Genomic DNA, 14,868 nt, shown 5'->3' on the forward strand with positions numbered 1-14,868 from the left:
AATTACATCTAAAAATTGTGTGCACTACTAAATTTTATAAACTATTATAATCTTTGATGAGCTCACATAATGAATACTTCAAAAACTATAAAACAAAATAGTTATAGGAAACAAAAAAAAATTATGGATCTAGCATGAATACCAGGCAAGCAAAACAGAAATTACCAAAGGAGAGTCTGAAGCATAAGCCCTAGGATCTTATAGTCATGAATTAAATACAAAGCAGAGTGTAGATCTGCTTTACACATATTGAGGTTTTCAGTTTTCTAGTTAGTCACCTTATTAAAATTATTTTTTGTTCTCATTATTCTTCTGAAAATACAAATTCATAGACAAACATAATTTCCTCACACCTTTTATTTGTAGAGCAACATATGTATATCTTTATGTACATCAAAACCAAAAGTATGTGTTTGCCGGAAGAGAGATCATATGTTCAAAGAAAAATTTATGACAAAATTTTAAAAATAAAATTTAGGACTCAGAAATATAGATTTTATTTGTACTTCTATACAATTTTATTGTGATCGTAAAAATGACCCTGTAGTAACAATTGTACATTTCAAAACAACTAAAAGTGTACACAGAACTGGATTGTCTGTAATATCAAGAATAAATGCTAGAGGTGGTACCTCATTTACCCTGATATGATTATTACACATTGTATGCTTGCATCAAATTATGGCATAAATATATATACAATGTACTGACAAACACTTAAAAAATAAATTTAAATTTTAAAAAGATAATTTAACCTATGGGAACAATATTCTTTAATGTATTTGCAGTTTAAGCCACTGGAAAAGATTATTAGAGCTGTAAGTCCACTATGTTACCATATAATATGTTGTTACCATTTTTCACCCCACACCCTTGAGTAAGGTGGAATAGGTTCAAGTTAGTGGCATAACAACATTTAATTGAATTAAGACACGAGTCTTAACATGTTAAAAATAATGTTAATTAAAAAATTAAGTTCACACATAATCTAAATTTTTAAAGTACTGCATTTTGTTACATAAAAGCACAATCAACAAAATGATACATTACTAATTTTGATTTAAAATTTAAAATTTTTCTCACTATAATGCAAAAGAATATTAGGCTGAACATCTACCTCAAGCAGCACTTAAGATTCTACGTTAACCACAAAGAGCATCTCTACTTAGATTCTCCTCATGTGTCTTATCATTTTCTCACTCTTCCATAGAAAGGGTCATAAATAATGCCCACTTAGAAAACAGAATCTCTTATCTCTGATGCAGCAACAACTGATCACTGCTTTCACATGAGAATACAACAGGAATGAAGAAAAACATAAATTTGAGTTAAATTACATAATTGCATTTCAAAAAATCTGTAATTTTCTTCAAGAAAAAGGATACTTTGAAAGTAATTATAAATCTCCAAACAATCTTTGTCTTTTAAAGTTACACATAAATAACTTACCTAACAATTTTACTTGTGGATTATTTCCTACTCAACACTCTAGTGTAATATCTGAAGTGTCAATGCCGTTTGCCTTATGATTTCTATGATGAATTCTCTGCTATTTACATAGACTTAATTTTAGATTAAACATTTATCATATTTACTGCATCTGCAAAAATATATTTTAGTATGAACTCTGTTTTCCAAGCTGTTTTTGGGGGAAAACAAAAACAAAAACGTTTTTTCATATTTATTACATTTGCAGGGTTTTTCTCCAATAAAAATTCCCTGATGCTGAACAAAGTTTGAGCAACTGCTTTAGGGTTTTCTTCTAGTACAAAATGTGTACAATAAGATCTATCATAAAAGTGAAACTACTACAACCTTCTACAGTCGTAATGTTTTTCTTAAGAATACTCTTCTTCGCCGGACGCAGTGGCTCAGGCCTGTAATCCCAGCACTTTGGGAGGCCGAGGCGGGTGGACCACGAGGTCAAGAGATCGAGACCACCCTGGTCAACATGGTGAAACCCCGTCTCTACTAAAAATGCAAAAAATTAGCTGGGCATGGTGGTGTGTACCTGTAATCCCAGCTACTCAGGAGGCTGTGGCAGGAGAAATGCCTCAACCCAGGAGGCGGAGGGTGCGGTGAACTGAGATCGCGCCATTGCATTCCAGCCTGGGTAACAAGAGCGAAACTCCATCTCAAAAAAGAAAAAAAATACTCTTCTTCATGTTGAAGACCTATATTTTCTGAATCTTTTGAAAGTAATTACATTTTATTGAGTATGAACTCTCTGATGATGCTGAATAAGATGTGAGCAGATATAAATGGCTTTTCCACATTTATATAGTTTTTCTCAAGTATAAGTGCTTTCCTGTGCAATAAGGTGTGAGCATTGGTTAAAAGTTTGCCACATTCTTCACACTTGTAGGATTTTTCTCCAATATAAATTATCTTACCTACAATCAAGTGTAACAACCATTTAAAGGTTTTGTCACATTCCCACATTTCTAGGGTTTCTCATCAGTACGGTTTACATTTAGAAAAGTTTGAGGTGTAGTCAAAATCACTGTCACATCTTTCAGGTTTGTAGTTTCTCTTGAGTATAATTTGAGGATTTGTTAAAGGGTCCACCACATTCTTCATGTTTGTAGGGTTTCTCTCCAGTATAAATTATCTGATGTGTAATAAGAGTTGAGAAGTTGTTAAAGGCTTTGTCACATTGTTCATATTTGTAGGGTTTCTCTCCTGTGTAAATTATTTTATGTGTACTAAGGTTTGAGGACTGGTTAAAAGAATTACATCCTTCACATTTGTAGGATTTCCCTTCAGTATGAATTATTTTATGTTTAGTAAAAACTGAGGACTGGTTAAAGGCTTTGCCACATTCTTTACATTTGTGGGGTTTATCTCTAGTATGGATTATTTTATGTTTAGTAAGAGTTGAGAATACACTAAAGGCTTTGCCACATTCTTCACATTTGTATGGTTTATCTTCCATATGATTTCTCTTATGTTTCGTAAAAGCTGAGGACCAGCTAAAGGCCCTGCCACATTCTTCACATTTGTAGGGTTTCTTTCCAGTATGAATTATCTTATGTTCAGTTAGGGTTGAGGATTGTTTAAAAGCTTTGCCACATTCTTCACATTTATAGGGTTTTTCTCCAGTATGAATTCTTTTATGTTTAGTAAGGGTTGAGGACTGGTTAAAGGCTTTGCCACATTCATCACATTTGTAGGGCTTCTCTCCAGTATGAATTATCTTATGTTTAGTAAGGTTTGAGAACTGGTTAAAGGCTTTGCCACATTCTTCACATTTGTAGGGTTTTTCTCCAGTATGAATTATCTTATGTTTTTTAAGAATTGAGAATACTCTAAAGGCTTTGCCACATTCTTCACATTTGTAGGGTTTATCTTCCATATGAATTCTCTTATGTTTAGTAAGAATCGAGAACTGGTTAAAGGCCTTGCCACATTCTTCACATTTGTAGGGTTTTTCTTCTGTATGAATTCTTTTATGTTTAGTAAGAGTTGAAGACCGGTTAAAAGCTTTGCCACATTCTTCACATTTGTAGGGTTTCTCTCCAGTATGAATTATTTTATGTTTAGTAAGATTTGAGGACCGGTTAAAAGCTTTGCCACATTCTTCACATTTGTAGGGTTTTTCTCCAGTATGAATTATCTTATGTTTAGTAAGTGTTGAGGACCAGTTAAAGGCCTTACCACATTCTTCACATTTGTAAGAATACTCTCTAGTATGAATTTTCTTATGTTGAGTTCGTGGTGAAAGCATGCAAAATGATTTGCCATGGTTTTTACATTTGAAATGTTTCTTTCTAGTATGTCTTATCTTACTTCTATTTAAATTGGAAAATTTATGTAAGACTTTCACAAATTTATCACACTGAAATATTTTGCTCTCAGTTGTCATCATACATTGGTTATAACCTCCTTTGTACACCTTACATGCATCCACGCTTTTACAGTCTTTTCTTAGCTGTAAACTCTCATGTCCATATTTTCCATATGTTCTCAATATCCCTTTTTGGAAGGAATCTTTTATGCTCTTCTCTGGCCAAAGGTCTTGGACAAAATGAGAACAAATAACTGGAAAAAGTAAAAATAAGTTACTTCACTTACCAGACTCAGATGAATATACTTGACAAATTTAACCCATAAAAGTATACAAACTACATAAGCAAGATGGCAGAGCAATATACCACAGGCCCTAATTCCTTCACAGACATATAAATGTAACAAAATCATACTGACCAAAATACATTTGTGGAAAATTTATAAGTGAGTTCAGTGTGTGCAGTGCCCCAGGTGAGGACAATGTAAAGCCACAAAGAAGAAAACTGTGTTATGTTTACACAAAACAGCTCTTTCTGCTCTCCAATAAAACCTATTGCCTTTAGAAGTAAATTGCCAACTCCTGCTTTCTATTTTAAAAGGCAAGAAAAATACTGGCACATGCATCTTTATTTCTAGCCTTTCCAGTGTGACACTGGTTTCTGTTTACCATGTCATAAAGTGCTGAAAGAAATGGTGGTATACGAGGCCGGGCGCAGTGGCTCACGCCTGTAATCCCAGCACGTTGGGAGGCCGAGGCGGGTGGATCACGAGGTCAAGAGATCGAGACCATCCTGGTCAACATGGTGAAACCCCGTCTTCACTAAAAATACAAAAAATTAGCTGGGCACAGTGGTGCATGCCTGTAGTCCCAGCTACTTGGGAGACTGAGGCAGGAGAATTGCCTGAACTCTGGAGGCGGAGGTTGCAGTAAGTCGAGATTGTGCCATTGCACTCCAGCCTGGGTAACAAGAGCAAAACTCCGTCTCAAAAAAAAAAAAAAAAAGAAATAGTATACTTTGGAATGACAGTTTGAGTCTGTTGAGACCAAAGGTAAACATTACAGCAGCAGAGAGAATGCAGTACCAGACAGGGAACATGTGTAGCAAGTGATTACTGACTTAAAAAAAAACACAAATAAACTCATTTAACTAAAAAGTAAACACAAAATTTCAGACAAGATGCAGCCTAAGAACATGTCTGAGAGACTCCCAGAGTCCCCAGCCAAGACAATTGGTTTAAGATTATATGCAGGACAAAGCTACATAGTAAAGATTGTAACAGGCAGCTTTTTTTTTTTAAGTCAAAATCTCAAAGATTACAATGTATATAAAATATTAGGGCAACATGGCCCCATCAAAAAAATTATAAAATTTTTAGAAAGCAACCACAAAAAATAAAAATTTATAAAGAAATTTGAAATAAATTGAATACTCAATGAGTGAAACAGAAGCACAGATAATTTTTGAAAATCAGATAAATGAGGATAACAGAAATATTCAAAATATCAACCCCCCCCCAGAAGCTGTGGAAGCAAAAAATACAAAATCAATAACTGAAAAATCATAAAAATGAAGAAGCCAAACAAAATAGGATACACAAAAAGATACTTATGGCAAACACATATTTAAGCACAAACTTCAGAGGTTAGACAAGAAGAGAACCTTGAGAACTGCAAAATAAAACAAAAAATTTTCCCAACAAAAATTTTGCAGACCAGAAAGGAACTGTGTGATATAGTTAAATCCAAAACAAAATTAAAACATGGAATGTAAAACTTATTGGGGGCCCAGGTACAATGGCTCATACCCAATGGCTCAATCCCAGAACTTTGGGAGGCTGAGGTGGGAGGATCACTTGAGGCCAGTTTGAGACCAGCCTGGGCCAAATAGCAAGACCTCATCTCTATAAAAAATAAGTAAATCATCAACAAATAATAAATATTTTAAAACTTACTGGACACCATCAAGTAGATCAATATATTCATGGAAGAAATCTTAGAACACAGAAAAATAGTAGTACAGCGGATACTTGAACAAAAAAGACTGAGAACTTTCCAAATTTTGATGTAATATGAGAAAAAATATTCCCTCTCAGTAACACTTGGTTAGAAATTATTTTACTTTAAAAACAAAACACTTTCCAAAATAAAAGGTAAGCGTGTTCATTATCCCTGGCACAGTTCTAAAAGAAATGTTACATGATGGCCAAGCACCATGGCTCATGCCTGTAGTTCTACAGCTTTAGGAGACCAAAGCGGTCAGATCACTTGAAACCAGTTCGAGATCAGCCTGAGCAACATCGTGAGATGCTGCATATAAAAAAATAATAAATGCTAAAATGAGTCCATTATGTTGAAAAATAAAATAATGCTGGACAGTACCATAAAACCATATATAAATATAAAACTCTCTATTAAATGTAAATAGAGACACACATAGAATTCTTTTTTTTTTTTTCTTTTGAGACGGAGTTTCACTCTTGTTACCAGGCTGGAGTGCAATGGCGTGATCTTGGCTCACCGCAACCTCCACCTCCTAGGTTCAGGCAATCCTCCTGCCTCAGCCTCCTAAGTAGCTGGGATTACAGGCGCGCGCCACCATGCCTAGCTAATTTTTTGTATTTTTAGTAGAGACGAGGTTTTACCATGTTGACCAGAATGGTCTCGATCTCTTGACCTCGTGATCCACCCGCCTCAGCCTCCCAAAGTGCTGGGATTACAGGCTTAAGCCACCGCGCCCAGCCTAGAATTCTTTACTATCATAATGATGGGGCATCAAACCTTAAAGTTCTTCTACAGAACACAAAAAACAAAATATAAATCTGCATGAATCTGTTAATAGAAACACAATATAAAATAATTTGTAATATTAGTAACAAACTGCAAAGTGTTTTAAGATGTTTTATATAATCTTCATTTTCAAGATGATTACAAAGATATTTATAGAAACTATACAAAACAAAAAATAAAGCATGACACTAAGAGATTAGAATAAAACTTTAAGCAGTGAAGCAGCAAATGAGAAAAAACATATCTAAAAAACACAAGAAACAGTAACAATGAAACTAGTAATAGTAATATCATTTCTTTAAAAAATTATTTTAAATATAAATTAATTAAACTAAATAAAAAGAAATGTAATCTCTGGACTTTAGGAGGTCAACGTGGGCTGATCATTTGATTCCAGGAGTTTGAGACCAGCCTCAGCAACATGGCAAAGTCCTGTCTCTATAGAATATACAGGTAGCAAGACACAGCACTCTGGGAGGCCGAGGCGGGCAGATCATGAGGTCAAGAGATAAGAGACCATCCTGGCCAACATGGTGAAACCCCGTCTCTACTAAAAATACAAAAATAAGCTGGGTGTGGTGGCACGTACCTGTAGTCCCAGCTACTTAGGAGGCTGAGGCAGGGGAATCACTTGAACCTGGGAGGCAGAGACTGCAGTAAGCCGAGATTCTGCCACCGCTCTCCAGCCTGGAGACAGAGCGAGACTTCGTCTCAAAAAAAAAAAGTCTGTAGATATGGGTCTACATATGCTGCCCAAGCTGGCCATTTGGGCTCAAGCAATCCTCCTGTCTTGGCCTGCCAAAATCTGAGGATTACACATGTGAGCCACCACCATGCCTAACCTAAAATGTAAATTTAAATAGATTTAAGATGGTAAATTTTAGGTTATGTGTTTTTGCAATTATTTTTTAAATAGAAAAACTAAAAAATACAGAATTATGAATCTCTCCAAAAATTACCTTCAAATTACAAAAGTGTTTCACAAAAAGGAAATATATAATATTTATCATTAAATGCATGATGGAAAGAAGACTATTTCCATGACTACTCACTTAGACAAGATAAAACAACCATTGAAAATCAGCTAAGAAAGAATATACACAAGATAAGCCATAACCAAAATTAAGGTCATACTTATAGATAAAAACACACATATATAATCAGACTGTGATGGACATACAGTTGACTTATTTCTTAATTAAACCCCACATTCACTTAAAGTGCACAAACAGAAGTACAAATTGCTAAAATTGTAAAAACAAAAAACAAAATAAACTTATAAAAAACCTACACTAAAAACAACAATGACAAAAACAAAATACTAATATGGAACTGTAAAACAATAAGAGAAATGTTTACTCATAAAATCTGGTTTGCAATAATGATGTACCGTTAAAAAGAATTTGTCACCAGGTGCGGTGGCTCATACCTATAAAGCACTTTGGGAGGCCAAGGCGGGTAGATCATGAGGTCAAGAGATTGAGATCATCCTGGCCAACATGGTGAAACCCCTTCTCTACTAAAAATACAAAGATTAGCTGGGCATGGTGGTGCACGCCTATAGTCCCAGCTACTCAGGAGGCTGAGGCAGGAGAATTGCTTGAACCCAGGAGGCCGAGCTTGCAGTGAGCCGAGATTGCGTCACTGCACTCCAGCCTGGTGACAGAGTGAGGCTCTGTCTTAAACAAAACAATAAAATAAAAAGAATTCATCTAGATAACTGCAATATTTGACTCTAACTGTGTACTCATGGAAGACAAGTATTTGAATCATTGGCATGCACTGTATGGCAGTAAAATTTCACAGAAAATGCAGTCTAATCATAAGTAGAAGATTCTAATGAAAATCTTTTAATAAGTATTTTCAAAAAGAGATAATTTTTATATTTTAAATATATGCGATTCTTACACAAGATGAAACTGCTGCAATCCAACTTTAGAAAAGAATAGCCTTATATTACCAAATAGAGAAAAAATTTATATTTTACAGAATATGGTTAGTGTCTCTGATATAAAAACAAGCATTTTGGGGATACATTATGTTATAATTTAGATATATGCTAAAGAAAGTGGGTGAAAATCCTATTTCTTTTTGCCTGCAGCAAATTTAAATTTATAAATAACTATTTTAGTAATTACGGAGTGTCTACTAATTATCTAACTTACTTCAGACATAACATGTAAATTCTAGCACATTGTCCTAAAGGTCTGAATCTAAAATTACAGACAAATTTAAAATAGAAAATAGAAAGTAAAAATGTACAGGAAGAGTGACATCAGGAAGACAGGAAAATAAAAGGTGTATTTCAAGACCAAAATGGTTTGTGAAACAAGAGCCCCATCTCAAAAATAAGTGCATTTTAATAGAGTTTTGAGATCCAGGGAGAAATTGTGAAACTGCTAAACCCAAGACTGAGGAGTGTTTTTTTCAGAAGGTAGGCCCTCATTTAGGTGGCAACTACAGGACTCCTGTTCTTGGCTACCGTCCAGAAAATGGCCCACTACCCTTTACTATCCAGTAAATAGAAAGTTGCTGTTTATAGATTACATAATCTTATACAGAGAAAATCATAAACATTTAAACCTGTCTAAATTAATATGCAGTAAATTAGCACAATATATAAGTTGTGGCTCTATACACTTAAACTACCTGATATAATAGATTTTTTAAAAATCTAGGGACTCCATGTTTGGGTCCCCTTCCACAACACTCCCTTTGTGGAACTGTTTTTCTCTCTCCTGGATTTCCCCTTTGGGGTCCCCTTCCACACTCTCTCGTGGAAGCCTGTCTTCCCCTCCTAGACTCCATCTCTCTCTATTCCCTCCCTTACGCTCAGTGTGGAAGCTGCTTTCCTCTCCTGGATTCCATCTTTCTGGATTCTCTCACTCAGTGTGAGAGTTAGCTGTTTCTTTCTCTCTCCTTCTCCTGTTTCTCTCTCTAAATAAATCACTTTCTACAAACAAACAAAAAAAATCTATTTGGTCCCACTGAGAATTCTGAACTTACTGTGTAACAATCCCAAACTTCTCCCAGCCACCATCTGGAAGAGGTCCTGCCCTTCCAGAGGTCTGGAGGAAGACACACATTTGTAGCCATGCAGGAGGCCTGCAGACCTTGGCCTTTACTGTGGTCCCTGAAGCAGTTTAATGACCCAGTTCCAACTCCCTAAGCCACAGTTTACGGCCAGTTCTATCTACTGAGCAACCTACAGAGGGGCCTGGGGAAATCCTCTCTGGTACTTAGTGAAAGCCATACTTATCCACATATAAGGTCCACCATATGCAGATTCGACTACAGAAACCTGCTCTAGAGTCTGCCCTATAGAGCAAAGTCCTGGAGGATATTCAGTCTGTCAAAAAATGGAAATTACAAATACCCAAGCCCCTTGTAACAACCCAACTAAAGGTGGACTCTAGTGCAGACCCAGCAGCCTTGTGAACAAGCTACACCCATCTCTACTACAAACTCACAGGACATCCCATCACCCTGGGAACCCAACAAAAGAAGATATTTTACCTTCTGAAACCAGTTTATAAAAACTTAAAGAGATGTTTGTTCCTTCAAATTTATAGACACCAATGCCAAACTATATTGTGTCAATGTCAATGCTTTTAACATAGCACTGGAAGTATATGACAAAAGAATTACTTAAAAAAAATGTAAAAGCCATTGAAATTGAAGACAGGTAAGTAGAAAGTTGCTGTTTATAGATCACATAACCTTATACAGAGAAAAATCATAAACATTTAAACCTGTCTAAATTAATACTCAGTAAATTAGCACAATATATAAGTTGTGGCTGCATACTCAAATTACCTGATATAAAAGATTTTTTTTAAATTTTATTTATGATAGCATTAAAATACATGTTTCTGGGCTGGGGGTGGTAGCTCACGCCTATAATCTCAGCACTTTGGGAGGCTGAGGCGGGAGGATCACAAGGTCAAGAGATCTAGACCATCCTGGCCAACACAGTGAAACCCCGTCTCTACTGAAAATACAAAAATTATCTGGGTGTGGTGGCACACACCTATAGTCCCAGCTACTTGGGAGGCTGAGGCAGGAGAATTGCTTGAACCCGGGAGGCGAAAGTTGCAGTGAGCTGAGATCACGCCACTGAACTCCAGCCTCAGCCTGGGCGACAGAGCAAGACTCCATCACCAAAAAAAAAGTTTAACATAGAGCTTCTCAAAATTACGCAGGTATTTGTGTGTCCCCAAAAGCAATAAAAAAGCAGTCAAATTACAGTCTCTTATTGCCATGAAAAGGACTTTGGTTCTCACTGTAAACTTGAAGGAAGATCACCTTAGAAAATATAAAAGCATTAGACAGATACCATATGTGAGAGCAAACTAAAAAAATTCCCAGGCTTCCCAGAAAGTATTTCCTTTGGAAACAGTTTCGCAAATCACATTTTAAAGACGCCGTCTCCTTAACTTTTGGACCTGTCATCTGTTGTACTTATATCTCACCTACCTGGGGGTTTGGCTACCATTGCATGACTCTTCATATTCCAGGGCTCTTTTCCTTGCTCCAGCCAGGTGATCAGGTCTGGCTTAGAGACAGCAATACCTGTTTTATTAAAAATCAATAACATAAATCTTGCTTATATTCTCCAATTACCAACATAATAATGTGCTCAGTAAAGAGGATGTAATAGACTAGTAAATTAATTCCAAATACTAGTTTATGAAGGAAATATCTAAATATTTTTAAAATATTTTAAATTTGTAGATCTTTAATTTAATACTGCCCAGTACTACTGAATCAAAAACTTGGTGATGACAACACTATTTTATGCCAATAAATTTCTGGAATTAGCACTAATCTAGAGTGAAGAATATACATCAGCCTAGAAATGTGGAAAGTTCAGGTCAAAATGAAACATCTTGAAGAAGTTCTTTTCTACACTAACAAATCCTTGTTTTCTTCAAAACTGTTATCTGAAACTCATTTATGCAAAGCACAAATTACCAGAAAACATTTTACAAAAAGAAATGAAATCTTTAGGGCATGCTAGGAATTGCATATTGAAGTTATCCTCACCCAGGAAGACCAGGTTTCTGTAGTTCTCTAACATCACATCTCTATATAAATTCCGCTGCACAGTGTCCAGGCATTGCCACTCCTCCAGAGAGAATTCTATTTTCACATCCCTAAATGTCAGTGGTCCCTGAAAAACACACATACACAGACACACATATATTTACTAAGTGGCCATGGGCAGAATTTTTTATTTGACTTAAGGTGAGAGAGTAATGAGAACAAGTTCTGAGTCACAGGAATGACTGAAATTATCCAATAAATAATTTCCACGAAGAAAGATTTTCTAATGTACTCTCTAACTCTGAGAAAATAGAATGAAGATCCACAACACCAGTATATATATGATACTTTTCTGGATGATAAAGTATAAAATTAAGGGCATGAACACAAATATACATTTTTGAGTGTATATATTTCAGATGGAAAAGACATGATGTTCGAAGGTATCTCTCAAACTTTAATGTGTACAATAAACCAGAGATCCTGTTATGCATTTATCTTTTCAGAAGATGTAGAATAAAGTCTGAGTTTCTTGACTTCTAAGAAGCTCACCAGTAATGCCAATGTTTTTTGCCCAAGAAGAATATTTTGTCAAGCATTCAGTAAGTGGAAAGAGTGTGTTTTCCCAGTTTTTCTGGCCTGTAAACAAATATGAGAGCCCTCATTTTCCAAAGACCCTTATATGCAAAGATAACCTAATAAAGAAGGGCAGCTACCAGATGAACTGTAACAGTTTATGCACATCAGCTGCATAAAGATACTTAATCATCGGCCGTGTGTAGTGGCTCACACCTGTAATCCCAGGGCTTTCAGAGACCTAGCCAGGTGGATCACCTGAGGTGAGGAGTTCGAGACCAGCCTGGCTCACATGGTGAACCCTGTTTCTACAAAAAATACAAAAAATCAGCCAGTTATGGTAGTACGTGCCTGTAAGCACAGCTACTTGGGAGGCTGAGGCGAAGAATCGCTTGAAACCAGGAGGCGAATGTTGCAATGAGCTGAGATCACGCCATTGCACTCCAGCTTGGGCAACAAGAGCAAAACTCCAACTTAGAAAAAGAAAAAAAAGATACTTAAAAATCAAGAGAAAAATTACTAACTCTATAGTGAAAAAAATCTGTCAGGGAGCTCTTTAGCTAAGTGAATCATTAACATCAACTAAACTAGGACAAATTTTTATAACGTGCTGATGCACAGAGGACACAGCATCACTGCTGGGCTGCTGCTTCCCAAAAAAGTAAATTGTAGCCTGAATTTAACCATAAAGAAACATCCGTTTTATGCAAAGTTCAAGATATCTCCCAAGTTCTGCCATTTTTAACTGTAATTTTAAATAGTTTTTCTTTAGCATCCTAGAGAGCACCTATCTCCTAATAATTTTCTTCACAACTTTCTGGGTAATAAATGCCATCCTGTTTCAAAAAACATTTTCTTAATCCTGTTCTGCATAGAGCTAATGGAGAACACAGATGAAACCTCAGTATTACCTGTCCTCCTTCTTCACTAAGGACCTCAGGTTTTCCCCAATAGGAATCTTGAGTATATTCATCTTCCCATGTTCAATGGCCACAAAGGGAACATTTTTAACACTGCAGATCATAAATTCATGGTGAGAATTCTACATGGTGTATTAGAAGACATGATGTAGAGAAGGCTCTGGCATACAAGAAAGAAGTATTTTTCAGATACCTGACTATAATAAAAACATTTTTAAGTAGTTAGAACAAACTCATTAGGGAGGAAAAACACAAAGAAGTAAAGGTTTGTAAGTACTAAACACATGGCATTCCAGGAAGGCTGAACATAGCTCTGAATCTGAGACATGTTTAGCTGAAAAACGGTCATTTTTCCCTCTTTCTTCTCCTTCTCTGGGATTCTTTCTCAGATGAGATTCTCTGGACATATTACACCTGCATCCTGAGAATATCCCTTTAAAGGTGCCAGCACCATCTGTTTACCTGCTACCACTGCACCCGCAGGCAGAAGGACCAAGACCTGCAGAAAAAGTCCACCCATTTCTGTCCTTTATAACAGAAGAGATTCAGGAAAAATAAGCCGCTCTATGGAGATAAAGATGTAAGTTTCTCCTGTCCTGTCCTGTCCTCAGGTGCCCTCCCCTGCCACAGACACTAGCAATTTTTGCTAAAGTAATGAAAACATGGGCCACTCTGCCCTTTCCCTACCAAACCCAAACAGAACAGGCCCTGTGACCACCCTTTAGTACAAAGGTAAATCATTCATGAATGTATCTTGAACCCCTCATACTTGATTCTGGTCTCACCTTAAGAGTCACATGAGGCCCTTAAAGCAATATGGATCCTTCCAGAACAATAAATAAAACCTGTGGGGAGGGCACAAGTAGAGATTCTGTAAATTGGCCATGTAATCTTAATTAGAAGCCTGAGCTGATTAAACACTTAGCTAAGTATTATCTCTCAAGCATTGATGAGCTTATAAATCACTTGATTTTAGCCCCACTCTATGTAATGTGATTCTGCAGGTTTGAAAACAGTCCGTGAATGGGTATTTTAAACAAGTCCTCTATAAACGCTGATGTCGTTCCCCCGATCTCATTATTAGCACTAGTAGAGAAAGCAGGCGCATCACAGAGTCCCCTTATGTTCAGCACTCTTGTAACAACACAAATACTTCTGGTACAAATAAAGAATCTCCATCCTAAAGCATCACATTCTTTGCTGGCTCTTTAAAGTTTATAGAGAAAACAGAGGGCAGCAATGTCCAGTTAAGTCTGCATTTGGAAACAACCTTTACACATGCACTAATGCAATGTTTATTAAGCAGGTACTATGTCCTCAAGAGTATGTTGCAGAGCACTGTGCTGGGAATAACACATTATGTGATTTAATCCTCATACCACGCTGGAGTTGGTATTAAGTGTTTACTAATTCTCAGAATGTAGATAAAGGGCCCAGTGTTTTTATTTCTTCTTCTGTCACTTTTTTGTTTGAAAAATGTACACAATAAAAGCTAGATATAGACAGATGAGAGGAATAAAGAAAGCAAGAGTTTAATGTAGTCTGGGAAAACTTTTATTGTATTTATATTTACTTGTTTGTGGCTTGTGAGCAACTACGGGGTCTACAGGAATAGAATACACAGTAAGTTGCTAACTGGCACATCTCTGCAGGCACTGATTTTAATATAAAATTAAGAAATTAAGGGCCTAAAATATTACTTTATTTTTCCCATTTATCTGCTTTTAGATTTCAGGAAATTCTGAGCAA

At 36.2% G+C, this 14,868-nt stretch overlaps 1 protein-coding gene across 18 annotated transcripts in view; it reads right to left on the reverse strand.

Moving 5' to 3' along the window:
* Positions 1-341: 341 nt before the first annotated feature.
* LOC100415299 (uncharacterized) overlaps positions 342-14,868 on the reverse strand; it is a 57,360-nt gene continuing 42,833 nt past the window's right edge. For 6 of the 18 annotated variants that reach the window (XM_035279099.3, XM_035279093.3, XM_035279081.3 and 3 more), the window contains 3 exons: positions 11,624-11,750; positions 11,054-11,149; positions 342-4,041 (listed from right to left, as the gene is read on the reverse strand). In XM_035279099.3, coding sequence (XP_035134990.1) covers positions 2,516-4,041; positions 11,054-11,149; positions 11,624-11,750 — 1,749 coding nt within the window. In that variant the 3' untranslated portion in view covers positions 342-2,515. Of the gene's footprint in view, positions 4,042-8,006; positions 11,151-11,623; positions 11,751-12,175; positions 12,263-13,110; positions 13,280-13,904; positions 13,965-14,868 lie in introns of those variants that run through there. The other 12 variants (XM_078353332.1, XM_078353310.1, XM_035279105.3 and 9 more) reach the window with 9 other exon arrangements.

This window comes from Callithrix jacchus, chromosome 2 (assembly GCF_049354715.1).
Source record: "Callithrix jacchus isolate 240 chromosome 2, calJac240_pri, whole genome shotgun sequence".
Classification (NCBI taxonomy): domain Eukaryota; kingdom Metazoa; phylum Chordata; class Mammalia; order Primates; family Cebidae; genus Callithrix; species Callithrix jacchus.